Here is a 27,795-nt window from a genome sequence, read left to right on the forward strand (position 1 = left end):
TTTGAAACAAATTTAGGAGATCTGTATCCTAATAGTCCGCGAGCTCTTTTTGAATCAAAAGATTGTCAGCAACGTTTTGGCATATTTTTATACTTAAAGGGGTCTTTATTAAAATGTCGTATATATGCTGGCACTTTAAACCGGCAAACCTACAACTTCCGCTTGATAAAACATGAACGTGACGTGTAAGGTCATTGCATCATGAACAACAGAGAAGTAAAAAGCCACGATATTATCGCAACGGCTATTGACTTATTTTTGGCACAGAAACTAGCGACACTATCAATGCTAAATAGAATGCTTCCTATAAATTCCTCGGAATAAAGCAATGAAATACATAGAAAATAGGAAAACAAACAACGCTTCGTACTAAATCGATACGAATTGATCGATCGATAGCGGAAAGCAACGCTGTGTACTAACTGACCCATTTTGCATCAGTACGATTTACAGAATTGGGCGTATAGCATCGAATTGAGAAGTTTACGAAAAAAAACTCTCACCAAAAACCCTTTTCATAACGGAAAAATCCAATATTGATATTTCTAAGCGCCAACAGTGAACGAGAGTTAAGGAATCGAACGCGATCGTGTTGAGTAAGTGTAATGAAGAAAACTTGTGAGCTATGAAAAAATAATAATAAATAATGAACTTCTTATGAAACTTGTACAGCCACAAAGTGAACGTTACACAATCAATTTGGCTTGCTAAATAAGTTGAAGGAGTAAAGAACACGGATTAAAGGATTAACGAGACAGCTCATTGCAATTATCGTGAGCACATTTAGCTGGAAGGTAAATATGTGGAAGTTTTCGAAGTGATCTTGAGCATTGAGTGTTATAGCATTGAATACTCTCAAGTTCTTAGTGTCCTAGAGAGAGATGATCCCGGTAATTTTCTCGAGATTTCATAAAGGATTCCATGCATTATGACAACTCAAGACAGCCGCGATCATGGCAAAGCTCTACCCTTATAAGATTCTACTGCTGGCTTCCTGCTGAAGTCAATGCAATGCCAAGCAGAAAAATAAAGCAAACTCTCGCAAGTGAACACCGATTACTTAAATACATTAAATCTTTTTATAGATCGCGCCAAGTGTTCAGCGAATTTTGTGTGGCCAGCGAAAATAAAACCCAGCAACAAGCTCTACGGCCAACTGTGGCGAATGCCGAAATCAGCAAAACTCGAAAATTGCGTGAATGTGAATGACGCTCGGAAACGCTGAAGCAGCAAACGTTGGCTAAAGACACAACACAAAGCAAAAAATCGACGCCAAACAGAGACAGCGAACTCAGTGATCGCCTGCAATTTTTCGTCTACTGTGACTGCAGATTGCTCAGCAAATGCTTTTTTATACTGAAATCATTTAAACTAGTTGTATTTCAAGTACAATACATTTCTATTAGTCAATTATACACACACTTACTCAAATACAAAAACAAAACAAACGAGCTAAAACGAAGCCAACACGCACTGCCCAAAGTAATACAGATCCCAACGAATACAACAACTGATCCTCATCTAGCAAAAGCGAATAGCGCTCACCAAAAAACACACAGCGCACGCAAACGAAACTAAAACACTTGACAGAGCTGCGTCCCATTTAACCAAACGGCGCAGCAACGCCAGACCCTTACTGCAGGCGCTACAAATCGACAAACTCAGTGTGCGCTTCCCTTGCTACAAATCTAGTTTGCTAAACCGCCAACCCTCCCTCTACCCTTTACTCCACCCAATTGTGATTATCTGCCCGAGCGTAAAAGAGAAATCATGGCGCTCACATACAGATTGCGTCCCTCGCGTACCCGCCATTTGGCAACACACGCCTATGAGGACAACTATGGCTACACAATGAACTTCTATCAGCCGATGCTCGATTATTTGGATGCGAAAACAAAGAAACTAAATGTCGATCCGCCGCACTTGCCGTGGTCAAGTGAGCGCGGTCTGCGACAATATCGCCCCTCAAACCCGGTACGTCGTTACGATGCCGATGAAGTGTTGCGCCTGTCGCGTGCCTGTGCCCATCGGGCAGATGAAATTTTACTTGATTTTCGCGTTAGGAAGCGTACACCATTCAGTGTGATAAAACTCGCCGACGCAGCGCGTGTTCACAAGCATATAGAACCCGATACGGTAATTGAACGCTCGCGTGAACGTCGTCGTCGCCGTCAACAGGATTTAGAGGATCTAATACGTCAAGACACTTTAAAAATATTACAGCGCATACGTAGAATGGAGTTGGATAATGATTGTGCCCGCATGACGGACGAATTTAAACGTTCGATTCGTGGCAAATCCGCCACGGCCATAGCACAGGCGCTCATCTCGGAATCCGAGCGTAATATCAAGACTTCGAAACGTGAAGAAGAGGACTTTCTCGCACAGACTTTGGTGCGTGCAAGTCGTGCTACGAGCCGTGCACGCTCCGGTTCACCGGAGAGTCGCATCTCATCGCATGCCTATCATATCGAATTGATGGACGAACGTCTGGTCGATAAACTCGATCATCGCGTCTCCTCATCATTGCATAATGTTAAGCGTCAATTGTCGACGCTCAATCAGAAGACGGTCGAATTTTATGCGGACTCAAGGTGTGGCATAGATGATAAGTGTTGGATATGTCGCAAAGTAATGCGTACACATCCCAAATTGAAGGACTATTCCTATATATATTGGGGACATTATTAATTTCACTACAAGTATGGGTAGGAGAAAAGGTAGGGTAGGGTCTAAAGAACGCACAAACTTGAAGAAGGCGTTTTAAGAAGGTTAAGTATGTGGCGTATTAGTTTGTTAGCAAAATTTTGTAGTCGTCGTAAGTAAGCGTGAGTAAGCATGCTTTGTGGCTGTGCTGGAGCGGAAGTTTGGCGCGCGCTGCGTAAGATTTCCACGTACCAGCGTTTGTCGGTAAGGGTTTCCGTTATGTACCAAATTAAACTTCGCATCAATTACTCTATTTACACTGTGACTCATACACCAAAAGTTTGCAGACTCCTAAAAAATTACATTTCGGAACAACAAAACACTTTGCAAATCTTCCCTTGCGCACCGCCTACCGCCTGTTTAGCGCGGTTAGGCGCATAGTTGCAAATTATTTAACATTCAAATGCATGAAATACCTTTTAGGACGCAGCCGTTCACCAATTTACATACATATCTACACAAATCTTTATAAGTCGCATTAAAGTGCACAAACTTACACACACAAGTACACATTTAGGAGCATGATTTTTTGCTGTTTTTCAATTAAAATGATTAAATTTTCAATTCAATGCATTTGTCTCTTTATTTTCGCAATATTTTCTCACTCATCTATTTGCAAATTTTGTATTTTTTCGCATAAAATTAACGCAAAACCAGCATCGAGCAGTTCGCCGCAAAATTTCTGGCTTTGGGTTGTGAAAAACAAACAAAAATTAAAGTTAAAGAAATAAAAAAATTCAGAATTTGCGTTTGCCGTATTTTTGGCAACAAGCGCATTGGATTTTTCAACGCAAAAATTTTGAAAAAAAAACAAAAAGCCAACAGTTTTTCATGCATTTTCGGTTGTTGTAGTTTTTAAAAGCTACAAGTTTTTGGGAAGCTTGCGTTCAAATATCAAATTTATTTGTTTAAGAAGAAATGGGCTGCAGTGCCTTCATATTTTCTACACAAAAAAATATACATATGTATGTATATATGGCAAGAGTGAAATCGCTAAGTAAATGAAGATGATGGACGCTGACAGCGCAATCGATCATAGTCGTAATTAACGGCAGTGCATATACCGTGCCAAACACACAGAACTTTTATGATTTATAAGGTCGTTTGTCAATGCAGCTGATATGCTCATATTATTGGGTAAATTATGCATATACTTCCGTTATAGGAGGTGCTTACGTACTTATTTCATATGAGCAGATGGCTAGATTATCAAAATATTGGAGCAATGCTTTATTTTTCTTTTTTTTGAGAAAGTTAAAGGCAAAAAGGCAGAGAGAAATTAGTAAGTTGGAAATCATAAAGCTTGGGACAAATTATTTCCAAAAATTTTTAAAAATCTAAAAATCATTTTTTTGGAAATTTTTGAGAAAAACTATGAAGTATAGATGAAAGAGTTTTAGATTTTTTTAAAACCACAATAATTCCAATAATATGACTTTTTTAATATTGTGCATTTAATTTGTTAAAAAAAAGTAAATCTGATGCACATACTCCTCAAATTTTTACGAAAATATAAGCAAAATCTTAAGATCCTCAGATACTTGATTAGATGGCTTGCGAAGGTATTCAGTTCGAAAGGGTGATGGCAATTATTAAGCTATTTAACTGATATTTCTTCAACTTCAGAAAAGTGGATTTTTCAAATGGCACAAGCAAATTTTTTTTCCAAAAACATTGTTTTCGAAATATGGAAATTTCTGTCCAAACTTTACTAACAATATTCTAAGAGATGAAATTGTTTCAAACCGTCTCCCCATGAGACAACCAATTTCAATTTTTCGCTAGTCCAGCTGATTATTATACGACTCTACAAACACTTAAAACTTTAAATGAAACTATTTTTGTGCAGCTTCAAATTAATTTTAAAACATTAGAGAAAGTATTTTTAGAATAACTAAGTAGTAAAAACAGTTTTCAAAACTCGAAAACGATTTTTGAGATTTTTTTTAAAATATTTTTTGAAATGTCTATAAATATTTTAACACTATTTCTGAAAATGGGCTTGCATAAGTCTTCATATTGCTTTTTAACATAATGATATCCTTAAAAATTCAAATTTTAGGTGACAAATTTCAAGAACTACTATTTCGAAAATGGAATATTTGTAATAGTTTTTGAAAACATACTTAAATATGTAATTTTTTCTTATAAAAACAATAAATAAACTATTTGTAAGGATAACTAAGTACTAAAAAACAGTTTTCGAAATTCGAAAACAATATTTGAGGCTTTATCAATTTTTTTGAAATGTCTATAAATATTTTAACATTATTTCTGAGAATGTATTTGGGCAAAAACTCTGAACTGCTTTATAATCATAAAATATTCTCCAAATTCCAAATTTCAAGTTTTGGCATAGTGATAACAATCAAAAACTGCTATTTCGAAAATTCGATATTTGATATTTTATGTTTATGAGTTCATGATTTATATAGCAATGGAAACAATTTTCGGTAAAAAAAACCATTTTAATAATTATGGCTGAAATATCATAACTAAATAAATTATTAAAAAATAATTTTTTCTTCATATTATTTTTTTACCGCTGTTGCTAACATATCATGGTAAACTTTAATTACTTTTACAATTACAATTTTCGAAAATTCGAACTTCCACAAAAATTTTGAAATTTGAAATTAAAGCTGCGAATTAATTTCAAATTTCAAAATTTTTGTGGAAGTTCGAATAATTAATTATTTGAATATCTACACATGTCTTGGATATTAAGTTCAATTTCTATTAAAAAACCATTTTACTGCATTGAGGTGTCAATATATCTGCTATACTATACTATGTCAATAACCTACTTACCACATGATCCACATAAACCAATAACATATATACAAGAATTTATATAATATTTCAAAACAAAAAGCAAACTTTGCAGAATTTCAATACTAAATGGCACAAACAAGCAAAAAAACATTACAAAATTACTCGTGCGGCCTTCAGAAACGCTTTTTAAATTTCTTTATATTTTAATTTTTTTATTTTAATTTTCAATTGTATTTTGCTGTCCTTCAAAATAACAAATTCTTAAATAAAAAAATCACATTTTAAAAGTTTTGCAAACAAAGTGATGCCTCATGACAGTTTCGAGCGCAAGCATAATGAAATTTGCGCAAATACAGGCGCTGCGAAATGCAAACGTACACAAATAATCTAAAAGCAAGCAAATAATATTTGCAAATTAAATAAATCTCAGCAAATCTTTAAGGGAATTTAAAGTAATCACAGACTAAACGAAACATAAAAGTCGTCTGCCAGCCAAACACATTAGTGTGGATTAAAATTTAGTATGCCAAAAACAAAAAATAATGAAAATATATGTATAACTGTGAAGGAAAGCATTAAAATTTAAAATAAACACTATAAAATGAAAATTTGCGGAACGGAATGCTTAAGCACATAGATGCTAATGTGTAATTATAAAAATAATGCTTACAGATATGTGGTTTTTTGGGGTTAGTATGCATATATGTACAAGCCAATCTAATGTACATGGATTGGAATATTTTTTTAGCAACTTAAGTCCAAAAAAAACTTGCGAACATAAAAAGGAATCAGATATGAAGTACATCAAACTAATTATAACAAAAAATTATCTCCAAAAGCAACGTTAATACCTTCCCTTTACTATCATTTGAATTCTCTCTACTATCGAGCTTGTATTCCTAAAAAAAATACACACGCCTGCAGCCCATCCATTGAGAAGTATCAAGCATCCCTGTCCATTTAAGGCACACCACATCACCGTTACTTCACCTTAGTGATCGCCCACAGCATATCCCAAATCTGCACAAACTAGTCATCATTGCCGTCGCTATGGCGACCCAAATATCCACATACCGTTGCGGCAATCACCTGTGCAACGTTTGCCAAGTAAAAATAACAAACCGCGTACAAACCTGACAACATCCACCATTCCTAAGGTGCTGACTCATAGCGAACCCGTTTGTGATAATCTCGATGTGGCATCACAACCTAAATTAAGAAACATTACAATTGAATTACATAATATTTATTTTGTGCGATTAAATAGCAACATCAATTGCATTAAAATACTTAAATACATTGCGAATTAACAGCTAATTTTAGTTGGATGATGCATCAGCGTAAATGTCTGCATTGGCATGCTTGCAGAAAAGCCTAAGTAAGAGATTGGAATGCGAGTAATTGTGACAAGTTCGCTGATTGACTGCATTGGAAACATGTGTATGCACTTTGAGATATTTGTTCACACAAGAATTCGAATCACCTTTGTTCTGGCATTTCATTGCACATACATACATACATACACACATATGCTTATATACATACATATGTACCGATTCTCTGCCAACCGCATTATCTTCTGTTTGGCTTACACCTTTGAAGTGAAAGATAACTTTTTGAACTCGAAATTTATTGAAGTCAAATATATTTGATTATTAAATGTAAAAGATATATCAAGTACGCAAAAGTATTGATTTTTGTATTGAAAACACATCCACCAGTTTTAGAAAATTACTATTTTTTAATTTCGAAAATTCGAACTTCTAAAATTATTTTAAATTCGAATTTATTTTTAACTTGATTGAAATACATATATAATATTTTAATTTTTAATACAATTTTACTAACCTCGAAAATTCTAACATGTGAAATTTATTTAAAAATTGAAATTTTTTAGAATCCGATTTACAAAATTTAACAGTTTAAGCAATTCGGTCGAAATATTTTTAAATTTCAATTTCAAATATTTTAAATATTTTTTTTTTTATTTTTAAATTAATTCGAAGCATCTTTTTATTTGAATATCTATGTTTTGAATATGCTTTTATCTTAATTTGCAAAACTCGAACTTCTGAAATTTATTTATGAACTTCTTTACGATTTACCTATGGTCGATCCAATGGATTTTGGAAAATATTAAAATGGGACTTTTAAAAAACTTAAACGTGCAACTGAAAGCGCGCTAATTCAGAGTTCAGGTCAAGAAATCAAGTAAAACGGATCGATTCCAGAAAAAAACAGAGTGTAAATAGAATATGCTAGACGTCAGTGAGGTTACTTAAAAGTGTAGTTCACTATATAGACCGTAAAACTCATATATATTTCAACATAGAACCATTATTTCCGATCAAATATTAAATATTTAATTTCCCTCCTCAAAGTGGGTATAAGAAAGTGAGAATAACCACACCACTGCCCTAAAGACTGTTCCCAATTAACTATTCCCTTGCACAGCAGGGACTCGTATATAAGGCAGAGGGCCAAAAACTACAGATATTTGTTCAAATTATAGTTTATTGCCAATTATCTAGCTGTTTAAGTAAATACTTTACAATTATGTACGAAATAAGCAGGTGGTCTTCAAAGTATGGTCAAGAACAAGTACGAAAACGGTACTCATTGTATTTGGTAATATTAAAAAATAGCTAGAAATGAGGTAATTTTTATGGCGTATCCATAATCTCCAAATCACAAATGTGACATACTTTTAAACTACTTCAATTCATATCCAAATGCATCTTACTCATAATTCCATTTTTTTACCACCCATGCAGCAAGCAAACCGCCATCGAAATCGAACAATTGAATGCTCGCGTGGTTGAGGCTGAGACCCGCTTGAAGACCGAAGTACAACGCATCAAGAAGAAGTTGCAGGTGCAAATCACCGAACTGGAAATGTCCTTGGATGTGGCCAACAAGACCAACATCGATTTGCAAAAGGTTATCAAGAAGCAATCATTGCAATTGACCGAATTGCAGGCACACTACGAGGATGTACAACGCCAGTTGCAGGCCACTTTGGATCAGTACAATGTGGCTCAGCGCCGCTTGGCTGCCCTCAACGGTGAACTGGAAGAAGTCCGCTCGAATTTGGACAGCGCTGTGCGTGCTAAGCGCACCGTTGAATTGCAGTACGAGGAGGCGCAGACCCGCATCAATGAACTGAGCACCGTCAACGTCAACTTGGTGTCGTTGAAGTCGAAATTGGAGCAAGAATTGTCGGTTGTCGCCGCTGACTACGAGGAAGTCACCAAAGAATTGAGAATCAGCGATGAACGCTACCAGAAGGTTCAGGTTAGTAGAAAACAAAACACTTACACATTAAAAAAGAGATGAATTAATACTATAAAAACCCTAATATTCATACAGATTGAACTCAAGCGTACCATTGAAATTGTTCATGAGGAACAAGAACGTGTCGTCAAATTGGAAACCATCAAGAAATCTCTGGAAGTCGAAGTCAAGGTATGACAAATTGTAATTTTCCTTGCAAGTTTGGTTTAAAAAACATAACTCCTTTTAAACGCCTAGAACTTGTCCATCCGTTTGGAAGAGGTTGAACTGAACGCTGTCGCCGGTAGCAAGCGCATCATCAGCAAATTGGAGGCCCGCGTACGTGATTTGGAATTGGAACTGGAAGAAGAGAAGAGGAGACACGCTGAAACCATCAAGATCTTGAGAAAGAAGGAACGCACCGTCAAGGAAGTCATGGTACAATGCGAAGAGGACCAAAAGAACATCATTTTGTTGCAGGAAGCTTTGGACAAATCGGTTGCCAAGGTTAACTTGTTCAAGCGTCAACTGGCCGAACAGGTAACATACTCTTATTCCGTTGTAGTTAAATAAAGTTGGTAAATAAATAAATATAGGGAATTGTTGATATGCCAATTAGTTGGCGAATTTATGAAAGACAAGTTAAATAAAATAAATGTTTATGGTTGCATTTTTCTATATTTACTTTATTATGCATCTTTTCGCAAAGGTATTGAGGGCTTTCTTTTGCTGGAAGAACGTTTTCTTTATTAAATTTTCTGTTGTAAAAACTTTGGCTAAACTTTTCCAATGTTGGGTCATCTTAGCACGTTCTTTAAAGAACTTCCTGACAGCTCTGATTTTATAGACTAACTTAGTAAGAAAGTTGGAGTCATAACATTAGTTCTCCACAAAGGAAGTCCTCATAGCATTATTGTCACAAAAGTTCCAAGTTATGTTCGAAAGTGCGTTAGTTTCTGTGAACTCTGCTTTCTTTAAAAAATGATCTTCCAACATCTGTTAGAGCATGAAACGTTACTTTTCCAATATTTAGAACTCACTTACCAAAAATGAAGCACAAATTGTTATATAAGTTTTTTCTTAGTCTGTCTTTAACTGGGTCACAGAGCTACGTTTAATACATAAATTGCTCCTTCTTTTACTTTTCGTTATAAGATTTTGCTTTCTTTCTTAAGTTCCTTAAAGCTTAAGCACTGTCATTAACTATGCACATTTTTTTTCTTCCCTCTTTAACCACCCACAGGAGGGCATGTCTCAACAGTCCGTGACCCGCGTCCGCCGTTTCCAACGTGAACTCGAAGCTGCCGAAGATCGTGCCGAATGCGCCGAAACCAACTTGAACATGATCCGCGCCAAGCATCGCACATTCGTCACCACCTCCACCGTTCCCGGCTCTCAGGTCTACATTCAGGAGACAACAAGAACGATCACCGAATAAATTATTCGCACAAAAATAAAATTAAATAAACAAAAAAACATAAACCAAATCAACTGAACATTTTTATTATAATTTTAAAGTTTATGAAATAACGGCATACATAACAACAACAACAATAAGAACAACAGAAATGATGAAGTTGAGGACCAACGACAACAGCTTCGGTCTTCAAGCCGCTCATAAGCCTACAATTATGCTGCCAAGACGATCCCGTAAACTCGGCAACGTAGCAGTTCATGTATTTTTAATTAATTAAATGAACAACAAATAAATTATCTAAACTAAACTATGTCCTATTTAATTTACATTTAATTTTTGTTACCACTCAAATTTTTTGTTAAAAGAGAATTAAAAAAAAAACTCATAAAAAAAAACATTAAAAATATTTATAGAATATAATGAAATTTTTCTAAAAATAAATGTAAGCTATCCCATTAATACGAGCGAGAGAGAGAGCGCGCACAAAAAGAAAAAAACGGAAAAAATCTAAAGCGTTTCCTTTCGAAAATTGTCAGACACACACCTACATACATACACAAATATGTATTAGTTGTTGCTTTAGCGATTTTTAGGTTAAAATTACTATGGAACACAATTAAAAACAGAAAAAAAGAAAATTAATGCGAAAACCAAAAACTCAACTAACGAATACTGCGTTTATTTTTCTAAAGCGAAAAATATTTGTAAAATGTATGGAAAAATAAAATACGAACGAAATTTAAGTGAATAGAAAAACAAAAATATAACAAATTTCGGCGTAAATTCGTTTTCTATTTTGATATGGCAACACTCCAGCTCTAACTGGCACACACGCACACACTTGTAGGTGTGTGCGTAGTTCAGAGAAAGTCGCCTGCACTAAGTCGCTTAAAGCTTCAAATTGAAAAAACAAAACTCGACGAAGACAAGTTTGGCTTTCATCTCGTTTTTCGTTCCGAAACGAAGTTATTTTCAAGCTTTGCTTACACACATACATACATCAATAATATCGATAATCATCGCTTAATGCACTAATGAATTACTTTGTTTAATAAAACCGATTGTTATTAAATTAAAAAATATATATACTATATTTATATATTGACATAAATTCATTAATTAATTGCATACATACATACATATATAGTTAGCGCAGTACTACAAAGAATAACGTCATTTTGTTCATGATTTTATTATTTACTAATAATGAATATTGTATTTATATTGAAATGCTTTAGTAATACAGTACCATTACAAACATACATACATACACACATACATATATAAATCATAACTTATACAATTAAACGAAATGATGAAATAAATACATAAATTAAATTAATAAACTAAAAACAAACAAGCAGTTACTAAATGGGTCACGGCATTTTCATGCTCATCGCAAAAAAGCTGCTTGATTTCATGCAAAAAAATCTTGTTTTGTAAGCAAAAATGTCATGCCACGAATTTTTTAGACACTACTAGAAGGCTGAGTACTTAACAAAAGTTTTGAAAATAAAACTGTTATAAAGGGTGATCCAATTCGAGGTTCCTGACTTTTTTAAGGAAAAAACACAGTAACTTCAAATTTAATGGGAAATATTTAGCATCATTCGAAAGAACATTCTTTGGCACGTATTTTTTGAAGATTATCTCTTTCAAATATTCACCGCGACTACGTCTCATATGGTCTTGCGTTGAGTCCAATTTTCGATGACTTGCTCGAGCATTACGACTAGTAACTAATGAATGACACGCGTGATGTTTTGCTCTTAGGTATCGAATCGAAGCGAGATTGTCCGCATAAACTTTAGGCTCCTCACAAGAAAAAAGTCTAACAGTGTGATATCACACGCTCTTTTATTATCTGCTATCCGAAGCGTTATCTCAATAAATCCCTTGATTGATGCGATGTGTGGGAATTAGCGACGTTTTGTGAAACCAAATGTCGCCGAGATCACGAGTTCCAATTTCAAGCATCAAATAGTCGGTTATCATGGCGTGATAACAGTCTTCATTCACTGTTACATTCTCACCGACATAATTTTTGCCTCATCATTGAAGAATATTTGGCTCAAAAAATTCAGATCTTCTTGGAACTTTTCAAGAGCCTTAGAGCGAAGCGATGTCGCCTGTATATCTCGAGCGGCTTTAGTTCTTGCTCAAGCTGCATTTTAGACGCTTTCAATTTAAAATCTCGACAAGTCGTACGCTTAGTAGGCCGACTATGTTGATCATAAGTTAAACAAAGCGCTCGAAACACATTCTTTACAGAACGTGAATTTTCGTAATAAAGTTGAACGATTTGTAAACGTAGTTCAGGCGTTAGTCTTTCCACGGTGGAATGCCAAACAATACTGAACAAAAATAACATGAAAGCTTCACGCGACTCACCCATGATCTATCAAAAAAAGTGTATTGAAAACAGTATCTCTACTTAGATCACTCATTATATAAAAAAACGGTAATTTTAATCATGCGCTTATATTTAGAAGGTAGAAGATATATCGATATATTATATAACCCAATAATATTGATCTTTCTAAATGTTTTCAAAGTTAACTTATAAGTCAAAATCTCGCAAAATAAGTGAGCCACATTGGTTGATTGTATGAGCGGTAGACCGCAGCCAATCGCAATTAAGCCTTATCAAGCAACTCAGTAGATTTAGTAAAATATTGATTGTTTCCATCTCAGCTGACTAACGTGTCTTGATTTAAAAAAATGAAAGCCGTAGAAGATTGCCGTCTCAGCCGGTTGAAGGCTGGGCATTCGCAAAAATAGCGTCCATCATCCTACACTCCTACTCTGCGTTCCGCTGAACTCCTTTTTCAATTCTCTGGAGATGAGATCTTAAGCGTAGGTGCCCTGTGATGACCCTTACAATATTATTTAGTTCCCTTTCTCATAGAAGTAGAAGCTGTTTGGTCTGTATGTCATCAAAAATAACCCTAAGTAACTTTATATAATACTATACCCGGTATTGCTAGTATTTCAAGACCAGAGATGTTCCTCTAGGATCCATTGCTTCAAACAATCGTTGAAGGAACTGAATGATTGGGGGTAGCTTAGAGAAATTGTGTTCCCAGGCACTTTTCGATTTCATTTATTCTTATATGACTGAGTACCCAGATGGTATTAACCGAGTAACCTACTATAAGTCTAGTTATTACCTGCTTGCATAACCTAAGTATTGGCGTTACGTATAGTCTCAATTGCTGTTACAAGGTTTATGTTAGTAGCATTATTTAGAAGGAATGAGTTCACTAAATCTTCTGTTGTTCCAACGATTTCGGTCTGAAAGACTCAATTATATGTACGAGTATACGTAATTATTCATAATACATTATCTGATCTTTTTAGGTACATATATACCTTGAATAAAAATATGTAAATAATGGGTATATGAACCAATAATATTTTTAAGTTATTATTTTAAAATAGGTCAAGCACGGAAATACGCTCTTCTCATTCCAATAAATTTCAGCAAAATATTAGGCCGACTACAGAAATGTTTTCGGCTGTTTCTAGTAAATTATCAATAGAGCATGCTATTATATATTATCACCATAGGCATATATATTTTTAAGAAAGTCTCAGGTTCAAAGTTTTACTGAATAGCTAATCACTTTCGAATTAAACTTACCCTCGGCATATTTTATAGAACATCGTTCATGCATATGAGATCCAAATCAACAAAATGCTTGCCAGTTACCTCTGCCCTATTTTGGCTTCGGGAGTTTTACATCCCAGTTAGCTTAATGCCTTCAAATCGTACTTTCTTTTACATTCCCTCGAAACATAGCTGTTCATGGTTTCTTGTCTTGTCTTAACCAATTTACATTTTCTGCCTTGGTGTGAAGCCTGTATATACGAATAAAGAATTAAGCAGAGAATTCTTTATTGATAAATAAATGGCAAGATAATAACCCATAAACAGATTTATCAATAAAGCATTATATGCTTAATTCTTTACACGTACATATATACAATATAGGCGTCATATCAAGCCAGATAAAAAACATAAATGGGTAAAGGTATCTATGCTAAAAACGACACGATTAAGGTTAACAGGACCAGTGCAAAGTCGGTTTGACATCTACATTGGCCTCTATTGGTAATGTCGAATACTATCTATAGTAGATGTTCTTTCAACCACTACAAAGCCAAACTCTATGAGTTTTACTGACATTTTTAATTAGGATATAGAAATGTAGCCAAGTTTTCAGGTTGGTACTAAGGTTTTGAAGTCAAATGTGTACTTAAATAGAGAATTTAATAATTTATAATAATTCATTTAATCATCTTCGTCCAATAATTGATCTCTTCCCACTCATTTGTCAGAACCGCTGATATCAGACCACTATTACATTTAGATGAACGATCGTAGTCAAGTCGGAATCAATATATAAGACTTTGTTCTTAAGATTAAAATTCTTAATTTATTCTACAAAATCTATGTCGTCCCCCTCAACGTAATACTCTTTGCTCCTAAGACAATTGTGCCGGTTTTTTCCAATCCTCGAAACAGTTGTTAAAGTCAATTTCCGCAATAACCTCTAAAGCGCGTTGCGATTCACGATTAATGGCTTCAATTGACTCAAAACGTTTTCCACCGGTTGAACGATGAAGCGGTTGTTTGAGTTTGCTGTACAGCCAGAAGTCACCCGGAATTAAATCAGGCATTTGACTGATCAACATAACTATCAAACATTACTTAAAACAAGCACCTATTCATCTTGACAACGATTATTTGCGGTGAATCAATCAAAAAGAACGCTTAATATATATTAAAAGTCTTAGAGAATAAGAATTAATTCCACATAAAGATTCAAAATAAAAGTCAGAGTTTTCCACTTAAAAAACAACAGCTTTATTATCAAGCTACTTTTAGTATTAAGGTTTCAGTCGCACTAATTTACATTCGCGTTTTAGGCGCGATCATCTTAGATTGCCACAACACCGATCGTGCTTTCACCGACATGTTTGATTTTGCCATAAGAGTCTTTCAAGAAAGCTGTAAGGAAAACGAAAGTAATTTACGATTAGCAAAACTTAGAAATGAATCATAAGGCAAAAAATTTTAATTAAAATATCGCATATAAAACAAGGTCGCTCGAACGCAACGCTCTCGTGTCCAGTTCACAAAATTTTTACTTACCGGGATCGATTTTTCCGACAAAACTGCGTGGTGGCAGCGAGGCAGAGAACAAAGAAGTCAAGGGTCCGTACTTCTTCACCAACAATGGATAACCGATTTCGTAGCCGTACAAGTTAAGCAGATCCCATTTCAGGGCATTGATTTTGGCAGCGGTCGCCTTTGCGCCAGCGGCATTCGTCAAAGCGGCAGCTTGAGCTTCAACATTGGCGGGTAGTGTAATAACCTGGGCGGCCGATGAGCCGCCAGCGGCACCGCCACCATATGACGAGGATGCTGCCGGTGCCGCGCCACCGTATTGCGAAGCCCACGCAGACGTGCACAAACACACAGCCATGATCACGAAGCTAACCGTGAAGCGGAACATTTTTGTACTACTTATTTTTTGGGTAATATCGCGTTGTTCCGCACAAATTCTTCTAATGCGTTGTTTTGGCGCTGCAAATGGTAAACTAATGCGGCGTCATTGACACAGTTTTGCTTTTATAGCGAGTACTTGAAAAGTCGGCGAGATGCGTGCCACCTTACGTGACTAAATCTAGAAATTCGAGCTTCTGCTTGACTATGCCGAACACCAGCTGGCTTTAGCTAGCTACAGGCCCCATAGATTAAACTCCGTACAGTTCAACGCTGGTAAATTTGCGAATAGCGCTGTGCAATATTGTCTTCAGCAGTACTCTATGAGCGTGTTAGCTGAACGGCGATAATTTTCAACTTCGACTAACAGCGTCGTGGTTATATTGATTACTCACAAAAAAAATTGCAGAATGATTTACTTAAGTTCTTTCGACTTTCGACTTGGACAAAGGGCATAGTGGTAAGACATTATGCTGGCATTACCGCAAAGAATAGTTTAGTTTTCGCAATTGGCAAGAAAATGCACAGACTTTTTTGAGCTTATGTCCCCAATATATTTATGGATAGTATTAATAATTAGTTTTGAAATATGTTTCATACGCCAACACAAGAAACCTGAACTTCATTTTCCTTAAGTCTCCCTTAAAAAACCCAAGCTCGAGATACTCATTCTTAAAGTCAAAGTAATGTAAAGGAAAATAGTTTCAGCTTTAAATAGACGCTTTAGTCGAAGCACTTGTATTAGCAAGTCTCTGTTTAGTAGTAATAATTTAGTACTGCGGTAATCTAAGAAAATGTATTAAATGTCTATTCTTATCAAAATCTATATATTCTATGTGTGCCTTTAAAACAAGATTCAAAATCAGGAATGAAAGCAACCATCTATAGTTCAAAGCTTCCCACGGAAATTTAATATTTACATCTTTAAGCAATAACTCCATCGTAATGGCAAACTACTTCTATGAGCGCTTAAGTTCCAAGAAATATTTAGACAACAATTCATTCTTCGTTTAACTTGTCCAACCTTTGTTGGATAGCTTGAACCAGGCTGTTTATAGTGTTCCTCTTTGTGTAAGTTCTACCAAATTTAGCTGCCTCTAACGACTTGTGAATTTAAGTGGCCCATAGGGTAGACTTACTTTATATTGGATCACTAAGCTCTGAGAAGAATTAAGGTTAAGTGATGGACAATGGAGAGCTATTTTGGTGACCCTACCTATCTACTCGACAATATATTGGAGAATGAGCCTATATTGGTTAAGAGATGGACATTAGAGAGTTTTTGGGCTAATACATGTGGAGAACCCGAAATGGCAGCGCTTGAGGTGTTCTTAAATAAAGTGCTATAATAAGTTTAGAAACCTACTAGATAAATATCTCATTAATCCTTACTAGATAAATATCTCATTAAAGTTGGGGCTCTGGGAACTAAATGAGAGCACCGAACATTCAATAATATTCATTCGAATACTTACAAAATAATAATTTAAGTTTATGTAAGAATCGATCTCATTAAGTATAACTACAGGGATATCTCAACATATTTAAACCAGTATTCATCCACAATATATATGTACATATATTTAGTTCTGTAAGTTTAGCCTACATAGTGTTTAAGAAATATATTCCACTTTTAGAAACATCAAATATCGATTGCCTTTCAAATGAGACTAAGTTCGACTGCTCGAAGTTAGACTAAATGACGCCTGCTTACATATACCATAAATTCATAAAACCGGTAACACTTAGTGAGACTTCTTAAGTGAAGACTTACATATTTATCTAAGTTCGCATAGCCAAACATTCATTTCTGTTCGTAGTTCTTAAATCTAGAAAATAAATCATAATTACTAGACAAATCGTTATTACTCGTACTTCTAGTGTAACAGGCTTGTGTTGGGATCGTCTATCGTGGGAGTCGAAGACTTTAGAAAACTTCAACATATTAATTCCATTATATTTCGCCAACAAACATTTTCAGAAATGGTCTACTATACTCGTACAAGATATCTAGATGTTTCTTAAGAAAGCGTTTTACAAACTTATACAATACATACCTCTTCAAAACCATCATCTGAAAGCAATAGACAGTAGACTTTACGTTAAATCTAGCCTTCAATCTAGTTTATATGTTTGAACAAAACAGGAGCGGTCAAGAAGCATCTGGACCCGCAATTGGTCATGAACACCGGAGATATTATTTTCGGAATATTCAATTAAACAACTACTATACCGACTAAACATGAAAAACAGAGTTTCAAAAAATTCGAAAATCAACTCTGATACTTTTACACAATCCAAAATAATTCGCTAGGAAACCATTTTAATTCAACTTAAAAACAATTTATTTATTAGCCAAAAAACAAATATATCAAAACATGTTCCAAACTTTTATCAGACAATTTTTTACACAAAACGCTCTCAAATAAAAATTTTGAATTTGGAATTCTTTAACTGGTCGCATGCACACAAATTAGTAATACTAACTAAATTTACTGCTATTTTGAGTTAAACTTAATAGCTTGAACCACCATAGGAGCTGATAGAGCTACCAGAGCTACCATAACCAGATGAACCGCCGTAGGAGCTACCAGATGAACCGGCGTTTTCAGGTACATACAAATTGGCGACGGGGCCAGAGGCAGCAACTGGAAGTGTGACGGTGCTGTATTGGATAGGAGTTTGATAGGTTTTGTAACTGGTCTTGCCAGCGTTGATCTGGGTAACAGTAGCTGGAAGGACGGTATAACGGGGAGCACTGCCAGAAGATGAACCACCATAACCAGATGAAGCTGGAGCAGGGGCGGAATAACTAGCAGCTGGAGCAGGAGCGGCATAACTAGCGACTGGAGCTGGTGCAGCATAGCTTGCTACTGGAGCGGGAGCAGCGTAACTAGCGACTGGAGCGGGAGCGGCATAACTGGCGACTGGAGCGGGTGCTGAATAACTGGCAGCGGGTGCGGAGTAACTGATAGATGGTGCTTCGTTCACATAAAGAGCGGGTCCAGCTGAGGCACCATAACCACCCGAAGATGCAGGGGCTGCAGGAGCTGGCGCAGCACTGTAACTCGAAGAAATGACGGGACCGGCAGTGGGTGCTGAGGCGGATACAACATATTTAGCTTGAGAATATGAACCGCTACCACGGGCAGCTGGGGCTGGCGCATTCAAATATCTCTCAATCGCTTCGATATTCACCAAATTGGCGAGACCGGCCAAGCTGACTTGCTGCACTGTACTAGCGCCGCTACTGGCGCCACCACCATAACCTGAACTGGGTGCTGGTGCAGCACCATAACCTGCACTTGGCGCTGGTGCAGCACCATACGAAGGCGCCGATTGTCCATACGGATGTGCCACAGCAACGGAGGCGAAAAGCGCCAAAGAAAGACACTGTAAAGAACACAAAAAGAAACAAGGCGCTCATGAGTTTCAATTCAACACTATCTGACTAGAATAACGGAAGTGCTTAGAGAGTTTTGCGGCGGATTTTCGCGTACAGAAACAATAGCACTAAATAACAAAAAAAGAAAAACTTACCATGAACTGTTGCATATTGCTGTGCATTGTGTGTGGATGGTTCGCGTTTGCTGGAACTTCTTTGGCTTCTTCCACAATTGGTACTAATAACTAAAACAAATGCGGCACACTTCTTTTTATAAGCAAACAAAAATCGGAAAACGCTAAACGTGATTTCAAATCATACCAAGCCATAAACAAATATTTCACGGGGGCAACAAATGGGTATTGGAAGCGTTCAGAAAATCGTTTACCATTATGTGTAACAAGAACAAAAACAAAACAATATGAGACTACAATGATTGTCTAAAAAATTTCAACGAGTGGTATGCTTGTGCTCAGCTTAACTCTTCTCCAGCTGCAGAATCACGGCGTGGTCTACTTCTTTGTAGTAGTGCCATGTCACCATTATAGTGTGGGGAGAGACGCTTGGTTAGCAGTTGATCATATAGCATGTCAAAACTTTGAGTAGTGCTTGGTACCGCAAACTGCGCCAATTTGAAGCTCGGTGATGGCATGAAGCGAAGATAAACCCGCCATTTGTTGGCGGCAACTATCGAAGAGTGCAAAGTTGGATTAACCCACACAACGAACTGTTTAAGTAATTACATACCCGTGAGATTAAGAGCATCACTGCTTAAAAGTAGAATACTTGCTTTTAATTCGTGCTTTCTTATCACCTGATAAAAGGTTGCACTTTGAACTCTGCAATTCTTGGTTGAAACGAAATGGTAATAAAGATTATAATTACTTACATTATGATTACAAATGATGCTTCAATTAAATAGATCTACATATGTAGACTTTCATGTGTTTATGTAGATTAAAGACAGTACTAAGTTGTGGCGGGTCAAAATGAGACTTTTGAAGGGCGTTAAAAGTGTTTGTGTGTTATTTTTCGAATATTTTTTTATTTACGAAAGCAGAATTTCGAATTTGATGTAGCGCTAACTCGAGCTTTTTTTCGACATAGCTTTCTCTGGCAACTAAAGCGATTGCACAACGATTAATATCTTGACTTAACATAAAATGAGCTGAGATTATCTGATCCAGTGTATTCGAAAAGTTAGTTAATCGATGAGCAAATAAGCGATGTGGACCAGGTACATTGCGGTGAGAACAAGTTTAATATACTGAACTCTTTCCGATATATTTTAAACTTCATACATGGTACTTTAAAACTTCGTCGAAAATCTCCGATGATATTTAAAAATGATCTACAAATACATTTTTTCAAAGCCTGGGATTACCTTCAAATGAGAAACCTTTGCACGTACTTCTTGCTATGGAAAGCAGTCTTATATCATCGATCGAGAAAAGATACTCTAGAAATATGAATAGGACTTAGTTTGTGAGGATCCCATTAGTTGCTAACAATTGAAAATTGATAAAAATCGCTTATCACTATATAATATATAATACACTTATATAATACTTTCTTTCAAAAAGTGCAGACCTACATATATCAAGGCCAGAATTCTTTGAAGGGATAACATTGGTTTCCTGGGGGAAAAAACAGCCTTTTTTCAACAATTTTTTCTCATATAAAAATTAAATATTTATTAGAATTTTTTATTGTTACAAACATACACTATTAACAAAGAAATTCTGAAATTTTTGGAAAAAATATTTTAAACTCTGCCATTGCGACGCCATTTCCGATGACCCCTCGAAAAAAAGATGTGCCCGGTCGGCGGGATAACTCCTTACAGGATCATCTAAAGTGGAAAATACGTATTTTAGTTAAAACCGTAACTTAGAACTTGGACGAACGAAAAAAGTACTAAAAATTGGATTTTCGCCAGACATTTTTACAAAAACTAAAATTTCAGATAAATTTCGCGACATTCTTTTTCAAATAGTTGTAATCGAAAAAAAATCCTTCGTTAAAGTCTTTAAGAATTGTATCTCAAATAATGGTGTCAAATTTCATGCGGATCGATAAAATAGTTCTCGAAAAAGCATGCCAAACAACTTCAAAAACACAGTTTCGAGAAAAACGTGATTAAAGATTTGAGTAAGAATAAAAGCTAGTCTCGAGCGCTCAAGTTCTCAAGCTGTATCTCCAAAACTGTTACTCGGATCACCTTGAAAATTTAGGACAGTATTCTAGAGGTGTTGTAAAATTTGATAAGGAAATAAAAAAATGGATTTTTTGAAACCCGCGAACCCATGTAACCACTTAAATAAGTCTACTCATGGGATTACCGTGTCCACTATTAGTTCAAAAGATCTACAGAGGTAACAATTCCAGCCATAAAACGAGATCAATGCGAGTGAAAGCTAAAGAAACTCATTGTAAATCGTTCCTGTTTGAATGAGAGAGACATGCTGATTGTATTAGAATAAAGATCAAATTCCCGCTCGAAATATAACTATTTCTATTCGCAAGACCTACCTCACTACAAACTGACTCGATTGATGATGATTACCGATTTTTTACTATCCAGAGATATTATATATAGTTAATACTTATTTTAAGGGACTTGACGCTTGTTAGAAATAGATAATAGAATGATGTTTAAGAATACAATTTATATTGGAAATGTCGGTGTCGTTATTATTATGAATTGCTAGAATTATGTAGTGTGTGTGAAAGATCTTGTCAAGAAACAAGGCTTGTTTCAAGAGATAGATGCTTGAAGAGAACATATTCCGATCTTGGCGGGTATCCATCATATGTATTTCCCCGATATTTTATTGAAAAAATTATTTCAAATAATTGGCCATTCTGTAAGAAAATCAGATGTTACTAGTATTTGAATGGTCTTAGCTAAACCAGATGTTAAAACCTCAACCAATCGGATTTTTTAATCGTAACTGTCTTACTACTTAAATTTAAATATATATTAAAAATATTAAATGGATGTATGTACCTCTATTTCATATGCTCATAAAAGTTTTCAAATAAAACATAATCATATTAATTAATTAAGGAATTTGCTCTTGGAGCTCATGTATTTAACAGTAGTTTTGCTTCCTTGCATTTGAGATGTTTGTAGCCAATATTAAATCAATTAATAACTAACCACTTGACTAGCCGGAGCGCTATAGCCCTGGCCGCCATAACCTTGAGCGCGACTGCCACCAGCAGGCGACTTGGGCACAGCAGGTTCAGGTCCCACAATATTGGGCACTTCATAGGAGGGTACAATCAATAGCTTGTAGGAACCAGCATTCAAAGGCACATTGGCAGAAGCCGCAGCAGCGATGGCACTTGGACGCGATGAGATGCCAATCAACGATGATGCCGTACCAGATCCTGAAATAGTCCTAGCATCAACTGGGGTTAGCACTGGACCTGCTGCTGCAGCTGGCGATAGATTCCAAGCCGATGGTGCAGGAATGTTATACAAGACTGCGGGTTCCTGTGACACAATTACATCACCGCTGGTATAAGATGGAGCGGATGCTGGCGCGCCGTAACCGCCACTGCTGCTGCCGCCATAACTGCCACTGCTACTGCTGCTGCCGCCGCCATAAGGAAGGGCATGCGCCAGTGCCAGCACCGAGAAGAAAGCACACTGTGGACAGTAAAGAATGGCAAAATATTTCAATTAGTTTATTTGTTGCTAAAATTTAAATTTTAAGAGCGTACTTACGATGAAACGTTGCATTTTGGCAGTTGTTCTGTTTGGTTTTTTACCGCCGCAATAACATGGACTACTAGTGGGCAATAGTATTTCAAATGCTTTTTATATGCCGCAGCCGAAAAATCACCGCCAACCGTGCGGTCATTGGCGCAGATGTTACGTGACACATTCAATGAAAATTCTAGCAACGCCCGCCTAGAGGCCGTGAAGATTACCGCCATGGTTGTAGTATTGTAGACAGCAAGAAGTTATTAGCCGTCAGTCGGTTAGCAGGTTTCAATGGGAGTTTCAACAAATAATAATTTACACCGCGCTGCGAATTGCTTACATGTCTTGAAGACTGATAAATTTCGCTTACGATGGTAGCTCGAACGTTTTTGCAACGAAAAACTGAAGCGTTTATGTATGTCAAGCAAGCGAAAAAATTTTGCTCATTCAATGGAAAAGTTCTGGTTAGTCGATGAGCAGTTAAGTAAAAATTCTTAGTTATGTTTATTTAAGTAGAAAAGTTTCTTAAATTGATTGCTATGAAAACTTTACGAATTTAAGTTGTTTGTACGCTCGCCCTGTGTTATGTTAAGTGCAGATACAATTCCATGAAGCCCGACCATGAAGCCAAACCTTCGGCGCTCGAGTTCTTCAGGTTCAGGGTAAACAATATCAGGTCCCATATTGAAACAAATATCACTTCCAACCCCAAAAATATTATTATTATACATATTATTTGGAGAGACCTCAATTGATAGCTGTCATCCGTAGATTTTTAGAGTGCACAAACCCCAGCCGTGGCAGAAGTAAAAATTACAGTAGAAGTTACCTGGTACATACTGTCAAATCTCCGAGCTCTGTCAAAAACGCTTTATAATTTTGAGTTTTTTCAGTTATTATATATTTAAGGTGTTAAAGCTTAGCACTTAACCTAAATTATGATGGCCCTTATCCTAATATAATGTGGCATTCTATATCTAACAAGTTTTTCAACAAGACAGCTAGGAAAGTTTTTTAAATAAATCAATGAAATTCTTTATTCTTTTGCATGGCCACCACGGGCACGCTTGCAGAAGTCCAGACGCTGAACCTAATTTTCAACGGTTTTCAGACATAAATCGGCCGATGCTGCTGCAATTTCACGTTCGATATTCGGAAGAAGTTCATCAACTGTGGCTGGCTTGTTTCATAGACCATAGACTTGGCATAGTTTTGATCAAATCGAAAGCCGATTGACTGGGCCATGTCGTGAGATAACACATTCACCAAACTTAGTTTTCAATAAATATATTGTGACATTCGCTGTGTGACTTATGGCGGCGTTTTGTTGGAACCACATATTTTTCAAGTCCACATCATCCAATTCGGGGCAAAAGTATTCGGTTATCATTAAACAATATCGATTCCCATTCACAGTAACGTACCGGTCTTGATCATCACGGAAGAAGTACGGCCCATAAACCGCACCAAACCCTAATTTTTTGTGATGCATTGGTGACTCATGGAGTACGTGTTAATTGCTGTCTGACCAATAACGCATATTTTGCTTTTTGACGAAGACATTCTGCTAGAGATGAGCTTAAGATGATTTTTCGATGACAATCCAGATCATTTTCAAGTTGTTTCTCAGCCCAATTCACGAACATACGACGATTCTGGTGATCAAGCAGCTTCAGTTCTTACGTCAATTTAATCTTGTAGGATGTAGGCCAAGATTTTTGCGCAAAAATCGACACAACGACGTCTCAGAGATACCCAACGTTTGAGAACGACATGTGAGTTATTGATTTGAGTCTTTTAAATTGGACGTAGCGCTCTTAAAGTTGAGTCCACTGACTCCGAATTTCGGTAGTAAATTTTAATAAATTCAACTCGTTGTGGGATAATATATCTTTCCGTGATGAAATGGCAAACCTTACTGAAGAGAAATGTCACAAGAGCGGGAAAAATATGGTGTAGTTTGCTGGCTCTATCGGTCCACTTTTGTTGCATCCCTATTGAAACCCCCGTTAGAAGATAAGCAATTTTCACCAAGCAGACACAGGCTATTTCTCGCGATTCAGTTCGAAACTTCGGAATCTTCTTAATATACAGGAGTTTAATGGAAAATATACTTTGTTCTAACAATGAAGGCCAAATATCAGTGAGTTAACCTCAAACAAAATTACAAAATCTTAAAAACGTAGTACAGTAGAACTCCAATTATCCGAACTCCGACTATCCGAATCGCCGATTATCCGAATCACAATGTAGGAGAGTGGGTGGCTTGTGACACGTCTGACTCTGGTTTTCAAATTCTCATTGACGATGAAATTGTTGTAAGTGTGAGAGAAGATGTTGAAGTGGAAGTGGAAGAAGAACTTTCTGCTGATGTTGAAGTAGACGCTGGACCATCAGCTAGTGAAGCATTTGCCGGCCTCGAGACTGCTTTGAAGTGGGTGGAGCGTCAGCCCGAGTGTGACCACTTGCAACTGCTCACCGTCAAGCGAATGCGTGACCTGGCTGCCTGAAAACGGTTGAAGACCGCAAAACAGCTTACATTGACGGAGATGTTTAAAAAACTATGATTTTTATTTCTAAACTTGTACATAAGTACATTTTATTTATATTTAAAACATGTGAAAATTTCATGTTTCTTTCATTTAATTCAATAAAAATATAGTGCAATATCAAAACGTAGCTTTTATTCTCTTCAATGGCAAGTTTAAAAAAAAATCCGATTATCCGAATATTTGATTATCCGAATGGGTCCCGGTCCCCATTAATTCGGATAATTGGAGTTCTACTGTATATAATGACGACAGAGCTTCTTTCCTCCCACCAGAACATAAAAGGTGTAAAATGTAATAGTTCAATCGGAGAGCTACATTTGTTCTATATATGTATAAAATAAGTACATATATGTTTGCTGCATTCAATTCCGCAAAACTTTTTGAAAAAAAGTATTTATTTTTATATAATATTTTTGGTCAAAAAATTTGGAGCGTCGAACGGCAACTAAGAATTTTTCAGATATTGCTTGCTTGTAAAAAACTATACCTTATTATTGCCGACAGTCAGTTACTGCATTGACTTCAGCGCTTCGCATATTCATTAACAGCAATTGCCAGTTTTTGAATTTGCTGTATCATATATGGTATATATTCTAAAATTATTAGAAGATTATAAATGGCTGCCGCTGTCAAAGTACACTACTAATGGCGTCACAATAGCACTGACGTGTGAAAAATGCTGAGTTGAAATGTGTCGAATATCTACCTGTGCTAAACTTTTCAGCAGTGTGATCTCAGCAATATGGTATGCTTATAGATTCGGAAGCTCAGTAAACGTATTCGGGCTCTGTTTCTACGAAAATTAGACAAATAAAGTTCAGAATATCATTCTCCATATAGCACATGCAATAATATATCGAAATTATATCACCACTTCACTTTGCTTTCGGGTTCCTCTTATATGTATATGTTTATACTAACTTCGGATAAATAGTTGTAAGCTCCTTATTATATATAGTAGGTATTGTTAGAAGCGTTAATGTAGTCAAAAAACTCAATAAAGAGCTTTTGCCCGCTCACTAAGACATCCCACAAATCACTCCGAACAAAGCGATATTCTTGCTTTTATTCCGATTTTTCTAAAGTACGAGTATATAAGCGGTAGAAATATCACAAATCTTTGGTTCTTTGTTCGAAATATCGCTTTTTATTCTTGGACCGTTGATCGAACATTAGTTTTTTAAAAAATATTCTGTAACGTATAATTTAATACGCAGCTGCTGCAGCGGGTGCGGAGGCAGCATTGCTGCTGCCACCCGAAATGTAGCTAACGGCTGCGGCAGCTGATGGACGACGGGCTGCGGCAGGTGCTGATGCGCGGCCTGAAGCAGGAGCAGCAGCACCGTAGGCAGCTGGAGCTGGTGCTGGAGCTTGGTAAGCGGCTGGTGCAGGTGCAGGAGCTGAGTACACGACTGGAGCTGGAGCTGGTGCTGGAGCTTGGTAAGCAGCTGGTGCAGGTGCAGGAGCTGAGTACACGACTGGAGCTGGAGCTGGTGCGGCATAGGCGGCTGGAGCTGGAGCAGGAGCTGAGTACACTACTGGAGCTGGAGCAGGTGCTGCATAGGCGGCTGGAGCTGGAGCAGGAGCTGAGTACACGACTGGAGCTGGAGCAGGTGCTGCATAGGCGGCTGGAGCCGGAGCAGGTGCTGCATAGACGACTGGAGCTGGAGCAGGAGCAGGTGCAGCATATGAAGCTGGAGCTGGGGCTGGAGCAGAGTAAGAACCTCCGCTAGGGGCAATAACATAAGCTAAATTGCCGCCGCTAGCATAGGAACCTTGACTACTGCTACCATAAGCAATTGAGGTATCAATAAGTGGACCGCCGGCGGAAGGTAAGGATAAGGCGAGTTGAGCCGCTTGTTGTGCACTAAGATCACCACCAACTGCAGCCAGCAAACTATTGATATCAACAGATGGTGCACTCGCGGCGCCATAACCACCAGAGGAACCACCATAACCACCAGCGGAACTGCCATAACCGCTCGAGGAGCCACCATAACCACCCGCCGAACTGCGATAACCGCCCGACGAGCCACCATAACCGGCCGAGCTACCTCCAGTCGCAGCAATCGTTTGCACCGAAACGGCTGGCAGCAATTGATAGGCATTTCCAGCGATCGAGGAGGAGCCGCCACCACCACCAGAGCCATAACCGCGGCTGCCACCGCTTACTGAGTAGCCATTGGCAACGGCGACAATTACGGCAAAGGTGCACTGCAAGGCAAGAAGGAAGAAAATTTTTTATATTCACCGTTACGTATGAGGAGTGGCAGGAGTTACTTACAATGAATCTATTCATTATGCGTTATTTTGTTGTTTGATGTTAGGGTTAGAAGATGGAATGAATATGTTTGACAAAATTGTAGTATAGTTTTTATAGCAAATTTAGGGTGCGCGACATATGTTACGTGTATATGGACTTTACGTGACCAAACGGTTTTGCATTATTCGTCAGGTGTA

General features: G+C 37.0%; 4 protein-coding genes across 5 annotated transcripts in view; 1 reads left to right on the forward strand and 3 right to left on the reverse strand.

The window, feature by feature from the left end:
* Positions 1–10,837, forward strand: part of LOC105223604 (paramyosin, long form) — a 30,753-nt gene extending 19,916 nt beyond the window's left edge. The window contains exons 1-7 of one of the 2 annotated variants that reach the window (XM_011201362.4): positions 436–596; positions 673–794; positions 1,086–2,594; positions 8,256–8,775; positions 8,851–8,946; positions 9,013–9,294; positions 9,998–10,837. In XM_011201362.4, the coding sequence (XP_011199664.2) occupies positions 1,771–2,594; positions 8,256–8,775; positions 8,851–8,946; positions 9,013–9,294; positions 9,998–10,192 (1,917 nt within the window). In that variant the 5' untranslated portion in view covers positions 436–596; positions 673–794; positions 1,086–1,770 and the 3' untranslated portion in view covers positions 10,193–10,837. Of the gene's footprint in view, positions 1–435; positions 597–672; positions 795–1,085; positions 2,595–8,255; positions 8,776–8,850; positions 8,947–9,012; positions 9,295–9,997 lie in introns of those variants that run through there. The other variant, XM_011201359.4, reaches the window with a different exon arrangement.
* Positions 10,838–15,001: 4,164 nt separating this feature from the next.
* Positions 15,002–15,780, reverse strand: LOC105223606 (chorion protein S16). The gene is made up of 2 exons (XM_011201363.4): positions 15,330–15,780; positions 15,002–15,185 (listed from the first exon to the last, which is right to left on the reverse strand). The coding sequence occupies exons 1-2, from the start codon at positions 15,691–15,693 to the stop codon at positions 15,115–15,117; spliced, it is 435 nt and encodes a 144-aa protein (XP_011199665.2). The 5' UTR covers positions 15,694–15,780; the 3' UTR covers positions 15,002–15,114.
* Positions 15,781–17,989: 2,209 nt separating this feature from the next.
* On the reverse strand, positions 17,990–27,795 carry LOC105223627 (ice-structuring glycoprotein). The gene is made up of 6 exons (XM_049458496.1): positions 27,620–27,795; positions 26,549–27,549; positions 22,805–22,865; positions 22,232–22,726; positions 19,224–19,313; positions 17,990–19,076 (listed from the first exon to the last, which is right to left on the reverse strand). Exons 1-6 carry the CDS (start codon positions 27,632–27,634, stop codon positions 18,198–18,200), a joined length of 2,541 nt encoding a protein of 846 aa, XP_049314453.1. The 5' UTR covers positions 27,635–27,795; the 3' UTR covers positions 17,990–18,197.
* Positions 22,126–22,945, reverse strand: LOC105223607 (uncharacterized). Its single transcript, XM_011201364.4, has 2 exons — positions 22,805–22,945; positions 22,126–22,726 (listed from the first exon to the last, which is right to left on the reverse strand). Exons 1-2 carry the CDS (start codon positions 22,817–22,819, stop codon positions 22,220–22,222), a joined length of 522 nt encoding a protein of 173 aa, XP_011199666.2. The 5' UTR covers positions 22,820–22,945; the 3' UTR covers positions 22,126–22,219.

This window comes from Bactrocera dorsalis, chromosome 5, assembly GCF_023373825.1.
Source record: "Bactrocera dorsalis isolate Fly_Bdor chromosome 5, ASM2337382v1, whole genome shotgun sequence".
Lineage (NCBI taxonomy): Eukaryota > Metazoa > Arthropoda > Insecta > Diptera > Tephritidae > Bactrocera > Bactrocera dorsalis.

Coding starts and splice junctions, on each gene's coding strand:
- LOC105223627 (XM_049458496.1), bottom strand. Junction 19,314..22,231: donor GCGCTCCGGCTAGTCAAGTG/GTTAGTTATTAA, acceptor CATTTGTTTTAG/TTATTAGTACCAATTGTGGA. Junction 19,077..19,223: donor GCAATATGCAACAGTTCATG/GTAAGTTTTTCT, acceptor TGTTCTTTACAG/TGTCTTTCTTTGGCGCTTTT.
- LOC105223606 (XM_011201363.4), bottom strand. CDS start 15,693: ATGTTCCGCTTCACGGTTAGCTTCGTGATCATGGCTGTGTGTTTGTGC. Junction 15,186..15,329: donor TGTCGGAAAAATCGATCCCG/GTAAGTAAAAAT, acceptor TTTTCCTTACAG/CTTTCTTGAAAGACTCTTAT.